General features: G+C 43.0%; 1 protein-coding gene across 9 annotated transcripts in view; it reads right to left on the minus strand.

The window, feature by feature from the left end:
• The window catches only part of msi2b (musashi RNA-binding protein 2b), a 284,750-nt gene that overhangs the window by 110,563 nt on the left and 153,663 nt on the right, over window positions 1-20,524 (minus strand). For all 9 annotated transcript variants that reach the window (XM_061739986.1, XM_061739984.1, XM_061739985.1 and 6 more), the window contains exon 7: window positions 7,032-7,080. In XM_061739986.1, the coding sequence (XP_061595970.1) occupies window positions 7,032-7,080 (49 nt within the window). The remainder of the gene's footprint in view (window positions 1-7,031; window positions 7,081-20,524) is intronic.

Raw genomic sequence — 20,524 nt, forward strand, 5'->3', positions numbered from 1 at the left:
ACAGTGAAAAACTCACGTAGTCCAGTGTGTGAAAAACTAAGCACGCTCTTACTGTTTCAATAGGAATGAGGTGCAACTGGGTTTCTGATCATCAGCAAGTGTGAGCGCTTCTGTAACAGCAAAAACTTCACTCACCTTCACACAGCAATCGTGTTACAAAGACACGCAGGTGACACCTCTTCACTTCATTTCCATTCTGCAGATGTGCATTCACAGGGATCCCAGGAAGGTGCAATGTTCCCTCCCCAGATTCTGCTTTCACCAAGCTTTACTCCGATGTACAGGAGCGATCTGTCCCCTTTCCTCAACGTTGTGACCCAAAGTCAGCAACGAGTCCCTAATGTCTCCGGTCACTAGCTGCTTTATTAAGTGGTTCCTGAATAAAGCATGGCGCTGAATACAAACTAGAGCTTCTACCTGGTTGTTTCTCTAAAACACACCCAGCTATGCTCACCTCCGTTTCCCAGATCCTGATGGAGCTCGCAGGGAAACTGCAGCTGGAGGTACAAAGATGCCAACCTTACTTCAGCAGGTGAAGACTCATGCATGGTTTCAAGCTAGCACCTTCAGCTGAGGTTCATAATACGGCCCGTGCAGCCCCGCTACAGCGCAGAAACACAATGCCATTCCACGTCTTGTGCTATTCATAGAAAATAGTGTCCATCCCCGCTTTGCTAACTGGTGCACGACTCCCAAACTCACTACAACGCCACAATCCCAGCATCCTCCAGCAGGATCCTCCCCTAAGAATAATTCAGATTGTTGTTCATCACTCCGCATGTCTCAGTGTAGGTCTGGGGGTGAGGGGGGATGAGGTCCAGACACCAAAGTATAAGTATTGTTTGAATAATGATCGGAGAGTGACTTGAAGATCTTAAGGTAGCAATTGTGGTTTCCCATAAATCTGGGAAAGGTTACAAAACCAATTCCAACCAACTTGGAGTTGATTATTCTACAATTTGGAGTCCATTATTCAACAGTGAGAAAGTTTACACACAAGTGGAAAACATCCACAGGGCTTGACCCCGAAAGTTCAACCCAAGGTCAAAGTGTGCAAAACTCGGAAATACTGCAAAGGAGCCCAATGTCTAAATCCTGAGCTGTGGAGCGATACGGTCCAGATGAAAAGGTAGAGAGGCATGGCCCTAAAACACAGCACCTCGACCATCAAAAAACAAAAACCATCACACCAGCACTTCACACAGTACCAACTTTGAAGCATGTGGTTGGATAAAAGGACCTGGGCTTGTTTTGCAGCCACCGGACCGAATCACCTTGCAGTTGCTGAGTCAACTTTGAATGGCTCTATACACCAAGTATTCTCAAGTCTAATCCAGGCCATCGCCTAAATCTAAATCCAGCCAGAAAAACAAGAAACAATGATTCCAAGCAAATCTACAACAATCTACAACAGTCAAGTCAAATGCAAGACCTCAAAATGAAGGAAATACTGCTGCAACACCTGAACAGAGATGTGAATAAACAGATGTCTGCAGACTTCAATGAACTGAAGCAGTCTTGTAGAGAGAAATACACTAAAATTGCTCAACAGACATGTCAGGGACATCATACAAAACAATTACTTCAGGTGATTGTTGGTTCATTCAGCCATTGACTCATGGGGTGTATTTACTTTTCAGATACTGCTCATCCAATATGGATCATAAGCCTGACCTTCTTCAAAGTGTGTCGATGAAAGATGCGGAAATGTGACGGAGAACGACGTTGAATCATTGTGTGGCAGAGCAGTATATAATACGAGTAGCGCGATAAAGAATTCATCTATCGAATACCACAAATTAAACCCCAACGATGAATAATGATAGTTGTCACTCTTTCATCAAAGTTTCAATCCTCTCCTTTAGGAGCTGCCATTTTTCTCACTTCAGCACACTCTCCTTGGCACTACCAATTGGATTTGACAATAAAATCACATTTTAGATAATAGATCACATGTCAGTTTGCTTGACGGGAAGTGGTAAAAGATGACAGAACGATTTTGACTCAGGACTATTCCAAAAGCTTTCATTTCCCACCCGCGCAGCTCGTTGTGTCATCCAGAAGTCAAGTTAAAGGTCTTGGGATGAACAGACGTCTGTCTGGAACAGACATGTGAAACAACGTTTGAAGTAAAACTATTAAAACAAAGTATTGGGACTTACAGTAACAGAACTCTGGTTTTAAAAGGTCTAAAACTAGGTAAACATGACTCAACTACAATAAATCCATATATATTTTATCAGGATGGTGACAGGGCTATCAAATCTTTTCTTTCAGCCAGTCTGCTGCAGCTTTGCAGCTCTTCCAGGGAACAATGTCTTCTATCACGAGCGTCACAGCTGACTGTCAGCACGTTTACATGCACTAACAGAAAGTCGAATTGTTGCCTTAATCTGACTGATATCAAAGTTTCAAAAGCCATGTTTACACCTTAGCCGGGCTGAACTGAAGCTCTTGAGATCGAGCTTTTAGTGCCAGATAATGCGTCCTAATCCGAGTTATTCCAGCATGTATACCAACCCACGCTGAACCGAGCTACTGACCGCCCCGGGAGCCCCCCTTCCAGAAGTGACGAGCCGCGGGAATAATAACAGTCACGGCGTCACAACAACACGGTAACAGAAGAAGAAGAGGGAGACTTTGCTGCATCTTACCTGCAACATGATCAGGTTTAGTTTGTACTAAATTTACAGAGCTGCTGCATCGTTAGCGTCCATATTCCTGCATGTTGTTGTCCCTCCTTCGGCTTGTTTACTAATTGTACCGGAAAAACGCCAACGTGACCTAGCGTCGCGGAGTCGAGCGCATCTCACTCAATAACCGATTGTCTTCTCGCGCATGTTTACTCAGATTTCTCTGAACCTCAAGTTTAATCCTTAGCTAGATTGTTGCCCATAGTTTGATTTAGATGTGCATGTACCGTAACGGCACTGTGTGAAATGCTTTGGTTTGCAGAGGACTTCACTACTGACGACGAGGTGCTACGGTACCGTAGCTGCAAATCAAGCCCAGTCATGATCCCATCGTGCTTCACACCTGGTATGAGGTGTTTGTGCTCATATCTCTGTCTTGCTTTCATCTAACCACGATGATGTGCATCACGGCTAAGCATGCTCACCAATCGTGTTGCCTGTTTAAAGCATTATATTGCAGAAGTCTTGTGATTTGTTCAGATGAATCTCTACAAGTAGTGCTCCCATGTTCTCTTTAGAGAGAAGATACGGATAACCCTAACGAGATAAACTGGTTTGTTTTTTTGTTGTTTTTATTTTTACTATTGTGAACGTTAACATGTTAACTTAGGCCATTAGAGTCTGAGATGTAGCTTTTTTTGCTTGTTATTTTTAAAATGTGTGCAAGCATTGCGAGGTCTGACCTTGGGATGAACTTGCTGGAAAGACTGCCAACCGTCTTGGATGTTTGTCCACTTAGAATAATCTTCCTTACTGTAGAATGATGGACTCTAAATTGTTTGGACATGGCATTAAAACCTTTTCCAGATTGATGGGCAGCAGAAATTGCTTCTCTAAGGTCATTGGTAATGTCTTTCCTCCTTGGCGGTGTGTTAAGGCATGCCTGAATGCTTCCGACCAGCAAACTAACGAAACGTCTGCCTTTTACGGAAGTATTTACAGTCGCTGATGATCGGTTAATCAGGTGAATCTGATTAGCAGCTCCCGGTTGTTACTTTCCCGCATTAATGTTAAGAACTTCTGTTTAAATTTTGATTTACAAAACCACACGACTGAGAGAGGTTAAGCTTTCATTTTCATGACTTCATATCTAGATCATAACATTTTGTGCAGGTTTTTGGAAAACCTGCACACTGTAAACTGGACCTCACGCCTCGCTGAACTCGCTTTTTCTCAGAAATAAAAAAAGTTAAGCATACCTTCTGAAATATGTGTTAACAAATGCACACATCCCTGATCTGATTTTTCTCTTTTTCTGTCACAAGATGAATTGTCTGGGGAAGAAGGGAAGGTTGATGGGAGGCGGAGAAGTGGGGACACTGCAGCAGAACGTGGAACAATAGGCGCCCTCTGGCATCAACCTCTGGACAGCCCAAGCCGCTCACCAAAGACACCGAACTCACCCACAATGAACTGCTGCAGTGGGAAGGGAGGCTTTAGAGAGTTCAATTTCCAACACAATTGGCTGTATTCTCCTCCTTTAAATGCCAAGGAGATGGTGTGCAGTGTGTGCCTTTGTGAGGAGCTTTGCTTACAGCTAGTGTCCTCTAGCAGGGGAGACAGAGAGAGAAAGACAAGAAAGACAGGGAGATTGCGAAGACAGGCGGGAAACCGGGAGATGGTGTGGAGACAGAAATAGTGCAACTGTGTGAAATAAAAAAAAAAAAACAAAAAAAAAAACGACTGAGTGACTGGAAGAGCGGAAAGAAGTACAGAGAAAACGAGAAGAGCAGAGAATGTCTCCTCTGGTTGTCACTTTGCCAGGCTCACAGGGACTGTCTGAAGGACAATGCTGCTACTAGTGGAGTGTGACGTTTGTCCTCTATCCAATTCACCACAGCCACAAAGAAAACACTCATAATCAAGTGTCGATCATGCATCTCATACACAATAAGCCCATCCAAACAAAATAGAGGCCATTATAATAATATACCAATACTGAATTTAAGTAAAAAAGGCATGGGGAGGAAAATGAAAAGGCAAAGAGATAACATTCAAATAAAGGAGACGGGAAGTCGTAGCGTGCCGGGGCAGAAGCAGATCAGCTTTGAAAGGTGCCATTTTATTTAAAATTTACTCAGCAAAATAAACATATTACTTTTATAACCTCGCAAATGTGCGAGTAAATGTAAATCTCTCACTGGCTGCAGTCACATTTGCCCTATTTTTCTATGTTTGGTCTCAGCATAAAACAGAGACCTCTGTCTCCACATTGGTTTGGACATTTTACAACACAGGTGCAAATGCAACCGCACATGTCAGCTATACTTGCACGATGCATTTAGGCCATATATCCAGCTGCACAAGACAACAGGACATGTAGAAATGCTTCTAAATATACTCCTCAATGATATTTTGAAAGCACTAAGTGTTCTAAGTGAATTACTATTTTTGGAGCGAAGTGACCGTCGCCATCGCAGAACGACTGTTTTGTGTAAAATCTGAACTGTTGAATAAACAATGCGGTATTTTGAGCACGTGCAGGAAACCCAGGAATTATTTTTTCATGATTCAATCTGTAAGATGAAATGAAGACAGGTGGGAAATTGATTTGGGGAGCAGGCAGCCAGATGCCCATCACTGGCTCTGGAGGCACTGGGAAAGTGGGCCAAGGCACCAGTTTCATTGATATTATATTCAGTGTCATTTCCCATCGTGGTCACAGGGCAACTGAGCCCTTAATATTACACAATTGCACCCTGGATTGGGATGAATTATTGAGACTTTCTTATTGCTCTTTAATATTATATGCAACTCATTTAGAAGACAAGTTGTGCTTTAAAGATGAAAGCAGCAAAACATCCCCTGTTTCACATTGTGACTGTGGAGAAAATATATCAAATTGCTCAGTGGACAAGACAGCAGCCAGAGGAGGCATTGCACCTGCCTCCTACCTCCTACCTCAGTGTCATATTCAATATAAATATGTCTGTTGTCATCAGAAAAAATTGCCAAGGAGGCCGTTTCTCCATCATTGTCTTCATTTGAAGGGCATTTTGCTGCCCAAAGGCAAACGCCTCAAACCTTTTCCAAGCACACGGCTCATCCCGGAGAGGGCTGGCGGTGCAGCAGACGGCAGACTGAAGAGTGAAAAATAAGAGATGCTGAGAGAAAAGCCTGGATCTCGCAGCAGACCTCACACTGGATTCTGTCACTACAAATCAAAATCCCCTCAAAGCCACTCATCACTTCCACTAAAGTTCACGTTCCACACAGAAACTGTTTACCAGACTTAGAGGTTTTTTTTTATCTGCACAACACACACGGATGAAGAGTAAACACACATCAACTAATACAGATACAGCAGAAAGAAGAAAGTTGAAGGTTTAACACAAAACCACATCAATTTCGATCTGCCAGCCGCACTTAAACGTTTGTACGGTAGGAGAATAGTCGCTTACTGCAAACAAATATTTACACCAATATGGAAAGCAGGAGTCAGCCCGGCTCAGAGAGAGGGTGTGATGGCAGCTCCGCCAACAAGTGAGCCGACTGGAGTGACAACCGGAGGAGTGTCTGCTCCTTTTTTCTTACTGAATACCTGTCAGCGCCTGTCGACCACTCATGCGCACACACGTAAACAACCCAGGACAGTTTGCCTCCTAAAAGTTACTGCAAACTACCTATAGTATGGAAATCAATCAAAGCCGAGGCCGGCCGGCCATGTTTGTTTTGCGTGTGGTTGAAGCGAGCCAGAAAGCTCGCCGCCAGGCCTAAACGCGGGGACGCTGCATTGTGGTGCAGGGAGGGGACCTGTCTTTGGAAAGTCCTCTGCTTGAGAGAGAAATGTCCTCTCATCTCAGATAAGGAGCTGATGAGATAGAGCGATAAAGTCGGTGCTTCTCCTGGGTCTTATCTGATGCTGTTATCTGACTGCACAGCGCCCACCATCTCGCAATCTTCACACCCTTTAAGCACCTCTCTGAAACACTCACACCAGCATCATCACACACACACACACACACACACACACACACACACACACACACACACACACACACACACACACACACACACACACACACACACACACACACACACACACACACACACACACACACACACACACACACACACACACACACACACACACACACACACACACGTCTAACGTTCAAACATTCTAAACACCGTACCAGCTTATTGATTACTTTGACACGCTCCCATTGTTGAACAGATGGTACACCTAATATCATGTGAAATGGAACTGTTCTGTGTTATCTCATGGGGAAAGGACATAAAATGACTATTTTCTCACCTTTCTGAAAGACAGAGAGAGAGAGAGAGAGAGTGAGAGAGAAAAAATGGGGTGAAAGAGAACGAAATCCATGCACTTACCTCTATGTCTGTTAGTAGTCTTATCAAACATAAGCATGGCGTCATCAACCTGGAAGACATGAGAGCAGGGCTGACATTAGCTTAATCTTTTCAGCAAACACCTCATATCAACCCCCCTCCATTAAATCACATTTCATCTACTCTCAGTAATTACTATTGCAATATATACACTTGCTGCTTTACACTTATTTCTTTCTGAGCACCTCCCTCCCACGCTTTCATTCTGTGATCGCTGGATTATTATCGGGCCACCGTTCCTCCTTCCCGTTTGTTTGTTGTTAAATTTACAGGAGGCAGGAAATTGAGTAATCTCTGTGGTGTTACTCATTGTCTGATTACGTGCGGCGGAGAGTGGCAGCAGGAGAGAGAATTAACATTAATGACCAGCGCTGAAAAAGGAAAGAAAAATAAATGGGAAAAGTGTCAACATTATGCTTATTTTGATGAAAATCAAGGTCCAGTGTAGGGGAGAGTGACAGATAGACACATTACACCACACGGGCGTGAGACAAATGGGATCCTTCCTCATCTCACAGCTGTAGCAGCAGCAGCATCCACCATAATATCATCCTTCATCATGTCCAATAAAGCCACACACAGACAGACAGCATTTCTCCCTCAGACATCTCTGACAAACTCATCTTTCTATAACTCTGATGAAATGCTTAAAAAACAGACTGAGGCATGCTCATTTAGCTTCTGATTTTGTCTTGGAGAGAAAAAAAAAAGAGATGAAGAAGAAGAAGTGGAGAGCGGCAGCGGCCAGAAACAAAGAGGGAACACTTCATCCGTGCACCATTCCCTCGCTGGTTATGGTCTCTAGGAAAGTGCAGCGGTGCACTGAGGAGGCTTGATGCCGTGCAGGGGGAGATGCGAACACAAGCGAGCGTGCATCTGTGTTTTTCACGGCAGCTTCGGGAGGAGATGGGAAGAGACAAGAATAGGGGTCTCACTCAAGCCGAACTGTCTGATTGGATAAAGAGAAGTGCCTGGCAGCCAGGCAGACTAGCGCTGGCACGCGGCTCATGCCACCCTCTTGCCACACATTTGGCACACGAGACGTTGGCGCAGCTTGCAACTCGCTGCATGGCTCAGAGGCCACATGTGGCTTCCAGGCGCTTTATTTGCGCCGCCCCATAATATTTCAACGTTGCCAAAGAGAGAGAACGCATGTGAACTTTAAGTAACGTACAGTTTATACACAGTACACCATTTACTACCATTACAGCTGTAGGAAAAGTGTGCGAACCCAACTCGAATCAAGGGGTTTTCCGCATAAATCTGCCCTCAAATGTGATCTGATATTGAACTAAGTCACAAATATAAACAATGTGCTTAAGCTGGTAGCATAAAAGCGATTATTATAATTTTTTGTGGCTGTATTAAACACACCAACTAAACAATCACAGTGCTGCTGGAAGGTAAAGGTAATCCTCATACTAATACAGTCAACAAAAGCTATACTGAGCATTAGTTTGCACACCAATAGATGAAATATATTTCGAGCTTTAGAGCTACTTTTTACTTAATTTGCTGCTTCTGCCACTCAGATGAGCAGATGTTGCATAATGCAGCCTCCTATATCAACACGATGTGCTGTTTATAACCTTACTATAACAAAGCATTAGCCTCACGTAGCATGCATATTTAGACAAGGCTGTTAGCGGAGTCCCTCATTAATGAGCAGAGGGCAACTTATTAGCTGCTTGTTATCTGGTTATTAACATTTAGTGACATTTCTTGATGAAAGTCTGTTTCACTTCTTGTGAAGAAACCATCTGCCTGCAAATACACCGCACAGATCTAACTTTGTTGTTGCAGTTAAAGCAACAACAGCGCTGCGACACTGTGGAGGATAAATAAAAAGTTGAAACTGAACCACGAACAAAGAGGTTCTCTGTGATTGTCAAAAGTGTTTGGATCTCTAAATGTAGTTCCAGGTCAAAAATACCATGAAATTCAGTTTCAGACCAGAGTTTCGAACCCAAGAAGCGACTGAGGTGGGTCTTTTAATATCCTAGACTGAGTTGCAGGAGTGTTGCATGCTAGCAGCTCAGCAGCAGCGGCAGACGAGCGAAGCAGGAAACTCGACATGTTCGGCAGTAACTGTCACGAGAATGAGACGTCTTGTTTGGAAGGAACTCCATCCTTTTCCGAGCTAAATAACCACAAAAAAAATAACTAGAGCTGCCTACAAGCAGGGCGAAAAGTAGGAGAGATAGTTTATGTGAAGTGATGACAATAAAACTCTGGAGCGTGGGGAGTAATATCACCAGAGCTGCAACAGCGGCAGGGTAGCTGGGACACTTGTACAATCACTAACAAAGTTATTGTTTTCTCTCAACAGTTTCCCTTTGCTGACAAAGCGGAGACGCACACATAAATGTGGCAACAATAACGAAGTTTGGAGAGTCTGTGAAAAATGTGCTTTCTGATGATTGTGCGGTGGGAAATCATTACAGTGGTGTACAAATAAAGAACTGCCAGGCAATATCACCTACAGCAACACTTTTATAAACAAGCATTTATAATGCCACGCAGGCTAACCTCTGTCTGACGCCAGGTAATCAAATGAAAATCACATTCTAGTGGGAGGAAGTGGGGTAACTGGAATTTGTAGTGCTGACTGTGGTGATTTCATTGGCTGTGAGAGCGAAGGCCAAACGAAAAGCTCTGGCCTGTTAATCTTCAAAACAATAACTCCATTGTTACCCTGGGTACAAGTTAATTGCACTGTTGTGAAATCAAAGGTGTGAAAACTTCGACCCGATCCATTTTTTGTTGTTGCTGGGATTCTGAGAATAAAAAGCCGAAACGGCTCCTTATATCTGCTGGGTTTGACAACGTGCGAGCTGCACTGCAGAGCTGAGATGGAATGGCATGTTTACCAACTACGGTTAAACCTTTAATTTGACAAGTGTGGCTGACAGCCAGTGATCATTTACATGGGAGACAGAAAATTTCTGGCTTTTGGCTTCTGTCACCTAATACCAGTTATACTGAATCAGCCAACAGAGTCGCTGCTTCACACATGAATAGACGTGCAGAGAAAATGGCTAGCAGAGCACATTCAGCTTCCTTTAACTCCCAAAAAATGGAAGGGCTTGTTTAAAACACAACTATTGTCAATTTAGATCACCAGTCTCTGTCTGTAGACTCTCCATCTCATATTTGCACTTAGTTTGACCCACAAACATCCTCCGCTGGTTTCACGTTTGTTATTTATAATGATTTAAAGCCTAAAAATGCTTTTTGAGTGTTGAACCACTGACCAGAAGAGAGAAAGTCTTGAACCTGACTGGGTTAATATTTGTCCTAATTTATACTACTTTCAGACAAAAAGAAAAAAGATATGTTTGCCCGTTTGCCACAGCAGGAGACAGACCTTTAATAATATTAAAATAATGCTGGCCAACATTCCGCCTCGTTTGTACTGATCAGGAGACTCCAGGACCTCCAGCCTCCTCTTCATTATCTGCTGGCTGCTCCTCTCCACTGTCTCCTGCCTCCCTGAATCTACGCCTAAATTGATTGAAAGAACTGCAGGACGTGCTGACTGGTGGTTTCCCCGTATGTAGCTGCGTCTATCACAATACATTCAGCTCTCTCACCTTCCGCTACCCCACTTCTGAACCACGGGAGGCTAAGACAGAATGCTCCCGGTGCTCCCCTCCGATAACAACCGGTGAAACTGCCTGCGAGATTCAGCGGAGTTGACAAACTGACCCACCCCTGCAGCGTCGGCCCCAGGGTCGGCAACTACCGTCGAGGATTTTTTGTCCTTGGCATGAGCAGCCAGCCATTTCTTGATTTCACTGACAGTTTCCTGTCATCTACTTTTCCAAGTTTTGCTCATTTGTGTCAGTGATGTATTGCGCGGCAACTATGTCGTTTTCTGAGTTTGCCACAGCATTTGGTCACGACACTTAAATCGCTCTCCTTTTCTTTTTTCAAACTCATTATTTAAAAGAGTTACTGTTGCACTAGATGTGCTGCAGTGCAGGCGTTAGTGTTTTGGTTGCATTCAGACACACGGTTTTAACACTAATTTAGCAGCTTCTTCTTTGTTCTGGGTTCAGGGTCGTGTTGCAGAACGGCTGCAAGCAGGCAAAGATCTACACTTGGCTGGGCCAATCAAGCACACTGATGCTCACTCATATGGTCAATTGACATAAATGTTTTTGGACGATGGGTACTTGGAGAAGACTCAGTCAGTACATTTACATGTACTAACAAAAAGTCGAATTGTTGACTTAATCCAACCGATATTGAAGTTTTAACAGCCGTGTTTGTTTGGTTTTTTTGCCTCTTTTGATGCCGTACCTTAAAAATCTTTAAAAAAAATGTGAAGTCTAATTGTTTCTAAATTCAGTTGCTAAATATCTACCAATGCCACTTGTGATCAAAATAATTATACCCCTCCATACATAAATCACACTTAGTAGATTTACACACACTAACAGAAAGTCGAATTGTTGCCTTAATCTGAAGTTTTAAAAGCCGTGTTTACACCTTAGCCAGACTGTAGTCGAACTGGACTGAATTTCTTGAGATTGAGCGTTTAGTGCCAGATAATGCGTCCTAATCTGAGTTATTCCAGCATGTATACCACACTTAGCCGAGCTACTGACCGCCCCGGGACCTCCCCTTCAGGAAGTGACGAGCCGCAGGAGCGGGAATAAAAACAGTCACGGCATCACAACAATACGGTAACAGAAGAAGAAGAGGGAGACTTTGCTGCATCTTACCTGCAACATGATCAGGCTTAGTATGACATTTACAGAGCTGCTGCATCGTTAGCGTCCATTTTTTCAAATGTTGTTGTCCTCCTTGGCTTGTTTACTAATTGTACTGGAAGAACGCAAACGCAAAAGTGCCTGTGGCGCCACCTAGCGTCGCAGAGTCGAACGCACCTCACTCAATAATGGATTGTCTTTTCGTGCATATTTACTTGGATTTCTCTCATACTCCAGTTTAATCGTTAGCTAGATTGTTGCCAATAGCTGGATATGGATCTGCATGGAACTGCACTCAGTGAGTGCCAGGAGAACATGCAAGCTTTACACATAAGGCCCAACTGGGTTTCAACCATGGGAACCTTCTAGCTGTGAGGCAGCGGCGCCAACCACAACCCCACCGTCTTCCCAGGAGAACGCTGCTTATAGGTTTGCAGGACGGATCTGTCCGTTCTTACTGAGAACAAGATTTCAGCTGCTCAGCAACTTCCCGATTATCTCCGTCATGACTCATCTCATATAACATATATATAGGAGTCCCATTCAGACTGCTGGCAGCACATGCACTGCATCAATGACGCCACCCTGGTGTGCACAAAGAAGTCTGTCACTGTTAAGAAAAGAAAAACCACAGGCCTCAATCCTGAGGGATCACGAGCGAGCTATCACCCATCCATTGTCTATACCTGCTCCATCTTGTTCAGGGTCACGGAGAGGCAGGGGCCCCACCCCAGTTGCCAAAGGGTAAGATTGGGTTACAGCCTGGACAGGTTGCCAGTCTAGCACAGAATGAAACAAACATGTCTACAAGCTCACACCTCCACATACAGACATCAGAAAGACAAATCAGCTTAACGTGAATGTCTATTTCTTCTTGTCTGTGGAATGAAGCTGGAGCTCCAGGAGCCCGGGAACCCCTGCTAGGATCTGAACGGGTATCTTCCTCGCTGGGAGGTGACAGTTTTCACCACCACATCACCGCAACACCCTCTTTAACATACACATCAAAAAGTAAGCTCACTCCCTTCAAATTTGAGTTTTAAAGCCGCCAGAATACAGTCGATGCATACCTTCACGCCTCTTAGGGATGCCCTTCTGTATCTAATTTTTAATCTAAAGTGGATTGAAAATATTATGGATGTAGAGACTGTTAATCAGCTGACCCTGAGTGTTGACTCCTCTCTCTCAGCGAAGACACCAGATTAGTCAGCAGGAAAATCGTATTTGCAGGTTTGACTGTTGTTAAGGTCATCTCCTAAGCCTCCATTGATAAAAGAATGGCGGAGATATTTAACTGAAATTGCCCTCATAAAGACAGCTGTAATTAATGAAGCACGTGTGTCTCCCATAAATGATTGGGGTCTCCTCGCTATTTCTGTTTTTAAATTTGCACAGGTGAGGCGTCACTGCGATTGCAGAGAGACGAGCACACATCAACTAAAGCCTTTGTTTTCCTTTTTTTCTTTTCTTTCGTCAGGCCCCGGATGATAAATATTTCACTTTATACGTTGTTTATGCAAGACTATTTGTCTTCTGAAGTGTGCATTCAACTTGGAAGTGTTGTTTAATGTTGATGGCACAGAATGTTTAATACGTGCAAAAGCGTGGCTATGGAGAATTACTACGTGATCTATGATGTAAGAAGTTAGTTACTGTTTGCTGTCAAGTTGCTATCAAAGTAGAAAAACGAGTCTCCATAAAGCCAAACTGGTCTGAACGATAAATCCGGCCCCGCAGTATCATCAGCCATCAGCCGCCACGGGCCCTTCATGCAATATGACATTCAAATATCTGCACTCTAATATCGATGTTATTGCCGCCGTTAAGCCATTTACAGCCGGGGAGAAGAAAGACTGTTACTTTGTAAAATGACACGACATCCATGAAAGGAAGTGTATTATATAAATGTGTGAACTGTGTTGTGACATTATTAGAGAGGGACCATCCTGTCAGCGAAGCCCGTCCAACAAAGAACACGGATTCACAGCGAAGCACTGATGGGCACTTTAACAAAGAATGTGCACATCATGTGAGGGTCACACTCCAGCAGGTCATACAACACAGTCTAGCCGCTCTCTCTCTCTCTCCCGCTCCCCAAGTCCGTCGGTCTGTCTCTCTCCCACTCTGTGCTACTTGCAGAGTCTATAGAACCATCTCCTGTGCTTCAGGGCTTTTCAATGTAGTTATTCAAGCAGAACACAACTGTGTGCCTCCATCTGATAGAAGGTTAAGGGCCTCTTCACTGCTCACAAAAAAGCCCGCCACACAGAGGTGAGGCCAGGCTCACCTCAGGGAAGAAATCTTTCTCTGTCCTCCTCCTCCTTCTCTTTCACTCTTCCTTTTCTCCTGGTGCGGTGAAAAGAAAGGTTCAAAGGATAATGGCTGTCTTATCACTATGTAAAAGGGGAATGGGAACTCCAGCGAAGTGCTTGGCCTTTTGTGGCAATGAAGAAAAAAGGCAAAAGTCTATTTCACTGTGGTATATGCACTGGAACAGTCCATGACCACTAAAAAGGAGGAGGCCGCTGGAAGACAGTCGGCGGGCAAGAGGCCGGGCAGCTCTTTAACTAAACCTGCAGCAAACACATCTGAACCGCGTAACCTCCGTCTAAAAGACAGCCGGCAGGTATATATTAGCTATGTGAAGTCTCGGCGTACTCGCAATATGACTTTTATTCAGAGTTCAGCTGGTTCTTAGGTGAATCCTATTGTATAACTCAAGGGGATTCACCGAGTATCACTACACTTCACATTATTTTCTATAAAGATTTGGATCCTGCAGTTTGGTTTCGACTATAGATACGTTCATTCATGTTAATAAATATATTCCACCTGCAAGTGTGTGTTGTGAGGTTTAATTAAAGTCTTATCAAACAACTAATCATTAGCATGGTGCATATTGCAGCTGCTGCTGTCCTGTTGCTGGTGTTTCATGTCTCGAGTGATAAATAAGTGCTGTTCATGAAACATTAAATCAAGCGTTGAAAGATTTACAAGCTGAACCCAACTGTTTCAGCCATGTTCATACCATTATTTTTGTTTTATCTTTACCTTATAAATATTGTGAATAGTGATAATCGTGGAAAAATTATCCACAGAATATACAAAGATCGAAAAAATTAAAGTTTGAAAGTTTAAAGGGGGCATATTACAAAAGGAAAGCCCCTTTTTGTGGCTTGAGATCTTTCAGCTTGGGGTTTGAAGTGACATCAAACTCAAAACTAGGGGTGGGTATTGGGAAGGACCTCACGATACGATACGCATCACGATACTTGAGCCACGATACGATACACATTGCGATATCCCGATTATGCGATATCCCGATTATTATATTCTACATAGTTCACCGAATAATTTAAAAATGCATTACACATCTTAAAATCCAAGTTGTATATATCAGATGATAGTGATGGATCTTAAAATCCGTTTTGCACGTTCATCAGATTATAGTGACAATTCATGGGACAAACTGAGTCAAAACAATGTTTTATTATAACTATACAAGCTAAAGTTACAACATATTTGTATATGTTTTTCATATTATTTACATAATATGAAATTAACATTAAATTTAGTATGAGGTTGCTTTAATTATGTGGCAAATGATAATAAACACAAGAAAGATGGGTACTAAAACCAAGGACAGGCACAGTGATCAGTCAGTATAGATATAAATCCATAAATAAATAAACCTCTGTCCATTATTTTTAATTTTTTAAGGACAGGCAATTGTGTTATATAAAAAATAAATTATAAAATGAAATAAAACCTGAGCTCAGTGCAGGGCCCTCCCAGGGTTGGTAGAGAGTGGCAATGCCCAGGTCACTTAGGTAGGAGCACTGGGTGATATAATGGGAAAAAAATCGGGGATAAAAAATATTAAAAAAAAAAAAAAAAAAATATATATATATATATATATATAAATAAAAAAAAGTCGATATTCAAATTTTGAATATCGATATTGAATCGGCTGGAAAAGTATCGCGATATATTGCCATATCGATATTTTTGCCCACCCCTACTCAAAACCTTAATGTAAAATAACCATTTTACTTTTTGCAGGTACGATGACATCACAGACCAGTGTCAGAATAGAATTACCCATCTTCCCAATCTTTCATCTCCAACATCATCCCATTTTCTATACCATAAACCACTGCTGAAGGTTTGCAGTAGTTTTACCCAACTGTTGACACGACTCCAGTATCAGGAGAGGCCCCACTGAGAGAGTTATCGGGAAGCTCTGATACTTATGTACTTCAGCATGGTCAGGGCTGGTCTTCACTTGGGTATGCTATTGGCGGGCGATGACATCGCTCTGCCTCTTCCAGTTCACGTCATTTCTTCTCATTCATACGTGTCATGACAGAACACGCAAACAGCAAATAGAAACACAGCAGCCATTTCAGCTCATTAATTGTTAATGCTATCCCTGTTTCTTCTTCTTATTTTATTTACTGGGAATTGGCAAACAGCAAAAGTGGGGACGTACTGCCATCAGGTGGTATGGAGAGGGAGTCTGCAAAGTCAGTTGATCCTACCAGGTCCTTTACTGTAAATGGCAAAGAAGACCGAGGAGGTCGGCTCCGTTACAGCCATCTATATTTCACCCCAGGCCCCAGAAAGTGGGAACCTGGGGTGAGCGTGCGTGTGGTTGGCATCAAATTGCTGACTTAACCCCGAAATTCGTCCTACTGTGAACAAGTGAAGTACAAACATGTTTGAATTAACTGTGGAATTTTAACCGAAATCCTCTCACAGCCATGTCTTTATGACCTCAGGAAACACTGAATTTGTTACTCATGAAAAAGAGCAGCGTCTCCTTTAAAGCATTTAAAGCAATTCATGTGCTATTTATAACAATTAAAGGCTAATCTAATTAGGCACAGTTCATATAAAGCTGTTTCTGAAGCTATGTGACTGTGCAGGAGGACTAGAGGTGGCTGTCATGTCAGGTGTTCTCGGTTGAACCCTGCCATACCAGAGGAACACGAATCTGGCTGTGAAAACGGCTGTGGTCAGATACCTTACTGCAGGAGTAGCATGACAATAACGCTCCACATCACTCTGCTTCAACTCCCAGAGGGGGGAAGAGAAAAAAAAAAGAAAGTAACCTGTTCTTGTCATACAGCATGAGATTTAAACCCAACACCAGAGAAAACGTCCTCATACGTTTCGATCCATATGTTTGAACAACCTCCAAAAAACAAATACAATCACACATTGGGAAAAAAAAAGAGAAAGAAAAAAAGGTTGTTGAGTGATGAATTATGTATCAAAGGACAAACACATCAATAAAGGCTAATGTGCTCTGTTTTTAGACAGGGAAACAGCAGAGGTGCCAGGTGACAGGGGAGATTTAAGACGCCTGAAAATGAATTATGACAGCGATTTAGATAGGTGTCAAATGCACATTTGCATTCAGCTCACAGCTGAAGGCTAACAGAGGAGCTCTCCTGCAATTTGGGGCGAGACACTGATATAGATCATATCTGATGCCAAAGGAACAAAGGTCAGAGCCACAGACAGTGACCTTAGAGTGGTTGTGCCATTCATTTTGTGAAGGCTCTGTTTACGTGTTGCCTTCATGGCGTTTTCACACTTTGAGAACTTTCTTTTTTATCTAAGTGTAAAGAGCTGCGGTGAACTGTGAAATACTGTGTGTGTGAAGTTTTTGGTGTCAGTTTTGTCGTCAAGGATTACTGGGATTTCTGCTTTCAACACAGATGCCAAGATACAGTCTGTGCTATTTGTCAGGTGATTCTCAAACTCATTTTTGGCCAACCTCAATATCAAAACTCGGTGTCAATTTTTCTGGAGGCACAATAAACCCAGATAGCGCAAACAGCTTTGGCCCGGCGCTGTAAAAATCACACACAGGCTTTATTAGGAGGACAGACTACTGTTATACTGGAGGGATCTTTGTTTAAGCTCCCTTGTTGGTAGGATCCATTTTTCTTAAGAGCAAGGAACTGAATCCTTCACTTCTTCAGAGGAAGCATACTGTAGTTGAACCTCCGTCAAAGCAGACGGGGTTGAAAGGGTTTAAAAAAATGCAAGCAGGAACAATAAACACATCATATTATCATTAATATGACATTAGGTTCAGGGTCAAGGAGAAAACACGGCTGGCATAGCACTTCATCAACAATCCCCGTTTCATTAGAAAATTTAATATTCTATTACAATGATGGCAATTAAGAGAGAAATGATAGCGACCCAGTGACAATGGACAAATTTGTGACAACCCTTTCGATTGTTCTTTTGGAGAGGAAATCTATATCATTGTCTGAGAATGTTCAGCTAACAGTGTGTTGCATCCACGCTCCAACGCTTTTACAAGTGGTGGTTTAACGAGGAGCAGAGGGCAAAATTTTAGCTCCCTTTAAGCCTCGCAATTACACAAGGTGGCAAAAGGGACTGCTCTGAAGTGTGAGCTGCTATTTGGTTTGGTTCCACGGCAGAGGCCAGGGCAGATATGTTTAATGTGGGACGTAACCTTTTTCCTTCCCAAAAGGAATATTCCTTATTATAATGGATGAGTGGCAAGCCTCCGCAGAAGCGATAAAAATGCACGGCACAAACTTAGCGCACACATCGCACACATACAGATGGAGAGAGCACGGCGATGCGGGGTGAAGTGGTGCTTATCTGCTGTCTGCTCTGTCTATCCCATTTCCCTTTATTTTTATTTTTTTTCCAGGCAAACCTGCCCGTTTTATAGTTTCTCCAAACAAAAGTTTATTCTTCGACAGGATTTTATCTATTATTTTTCAGCGAAAGTTAATTTGTATGCTGATTAGAAAATATACAATGTTTTTTTTTTATTTTTAATATATTTTTCTGAAAGTTATTGCTGTGCACGGGAGAAAAATATTTTTTGCAGAGAGACATGAAACATGGGGTGTTTCAAAGATGTGTGAGCAGTGGAATATATTAATTGATAATGAACAATCACTTATTTGAGGAATAACTCTTATCTCATCTGTCTTTTAGCAGCTTATAAAACATTTGACAACATAATGGGTATAGCTGCAGAGGGCAAACACAACAAAACTGCCTTCATTGTACAATCATTTCATTTTTAATAGCTGAATAACTAAATTGGCTGACTGAAATGGATCTAAACATTCATTTCAACAGCAATTCTACAGACATTCTTGTGTACGTATAATTATTAATGATATTCACCATTGGAGGGATGTCAACACTCATTCCAGTGACTTTCCTTCATGTTGACATTAACAAAATGGCTTGAGAGAAACAGTTGAGGGAGACAATTCCTCAAACCTGTCAGGATTACATATTTATGAGGTCTCCTGCTCTGCATCCGAGGAGGTCGCTATGGCGATAGGGAACTGATGTATATTCCGAGAAGTTTGCGTGTGAAACACTGCCTCGGAGCGTTGTTGAAACGGTTAACACAGATCGGACCTCCAAGCAGCTCTCAGATCAGCAAATACACAATTAAAAAGACAGTCGTGCTGAGGCCACTCTTATCAATGTCGTGCTGCACACAGATGTAATAAAAGCTTGATGGAGTGATGCCTTCGGGTGGCTGCCGTACTGTCAGGGCGGACTGTGGCAGCATTGTCCGGAAAGAATAACATATTAGCACAACTCTGCACGTGTCTGCACAACTGATGTGAAATGGCTGAATGCGAGTATATCCTGACACCACTTGCACGTAAATGAACAATATTTCCAGAAATTGCCATTTAATTGGTGCAAAACAGAAATATATTGTCACCATCCACAAATTCTTGTTGGCTCATTTTTCACTTTCTTCATTCTTCGTGTTGCATAATCCAGTGAAAAAAATCCAGAACAATTAAAAAAGGAGCATTGCACATACGGATGTAAAAGCCCTGCGTGGAGTCATGTGAAAGCTGAAAACTTGTGTCAAAAGCTGTTGAGTTGCTGCACACGTATGTGAAGGTCTAGTTCTGGCCTTATGCACAACAGGAAATCATTCATAAGTTTCTTCCTCCCGGTGTGAATAGTAGTTCAGTAGGTCCGGGCCTGACTTGGCCTTGCACAGACACGGCCACACAGTCGAGCTCAGTATGCTTGAGGAAGTAGGACTTGGCCTCGTCCATCAATCCGCCTGTCTTCCTTTGCCAAGCTGCAGGGGGACTACCCATTATAGAGTCATTTTATTAATAGGGCCCTTTTCCTCTCCGCCACACTCTTGCATAGTGCCTCCTCATTCTGTCAGAATGGAGTATGCCTGCAAGCCACCTCCATGAAACTGCTGCACCAGGGCCCTCCCTCCTCCCCTCTCCCCTTCCCTCCCTCCCTCTCCCTTGTGAAAGCTCAGGCTGGGAAATATTGTGCTTTCAAGCTAAAATAGTATTTGGAGAGGTGAGCAATCCCTTAGCCCTAGAGCAAACAGTTTAACATTGAGGACTTATTTAAAATGATGTCCTTCTTCCTGGAAAGCCAATAAGATTTCTCTTGTTGTAGACTCACACACACACACACACTCGCACAGACACACACTCACACACATGGAGGCACACGTGCACCCACGTCCACAACAGCGGCAGGCGTTTTACATCGTGCACCGCTTCTTTCCTTTCCTCCATGTTAATGTAAATGCAGCTGCGAACAGCGTTGGCTGGAGGGCAGAAAAAGGTCGGCGCACACAATAAAATGTTTGGGGAGACGGAAAGAAAAACTGTGCGAAAGGTGAGAGACATGTCTGGGAGGAGGTTTGTTCAAACAGGTTAAACCGCAGACGGCTGCCAACCATGT

Source organism: Cololabis saira, chromosome 14, assembly GCF_033807715.1.
Source record: "Cololabis saira isolate AMF1-May2022 chromosome 14, fColSai1.1, whole genome shotgun sequence".
Lineage (NCBI taxonomy): Eukaryota > Metazoa > Chordata > Actinopteri > Beloniformes > Belonidae > Cololabis > Cololabis saira.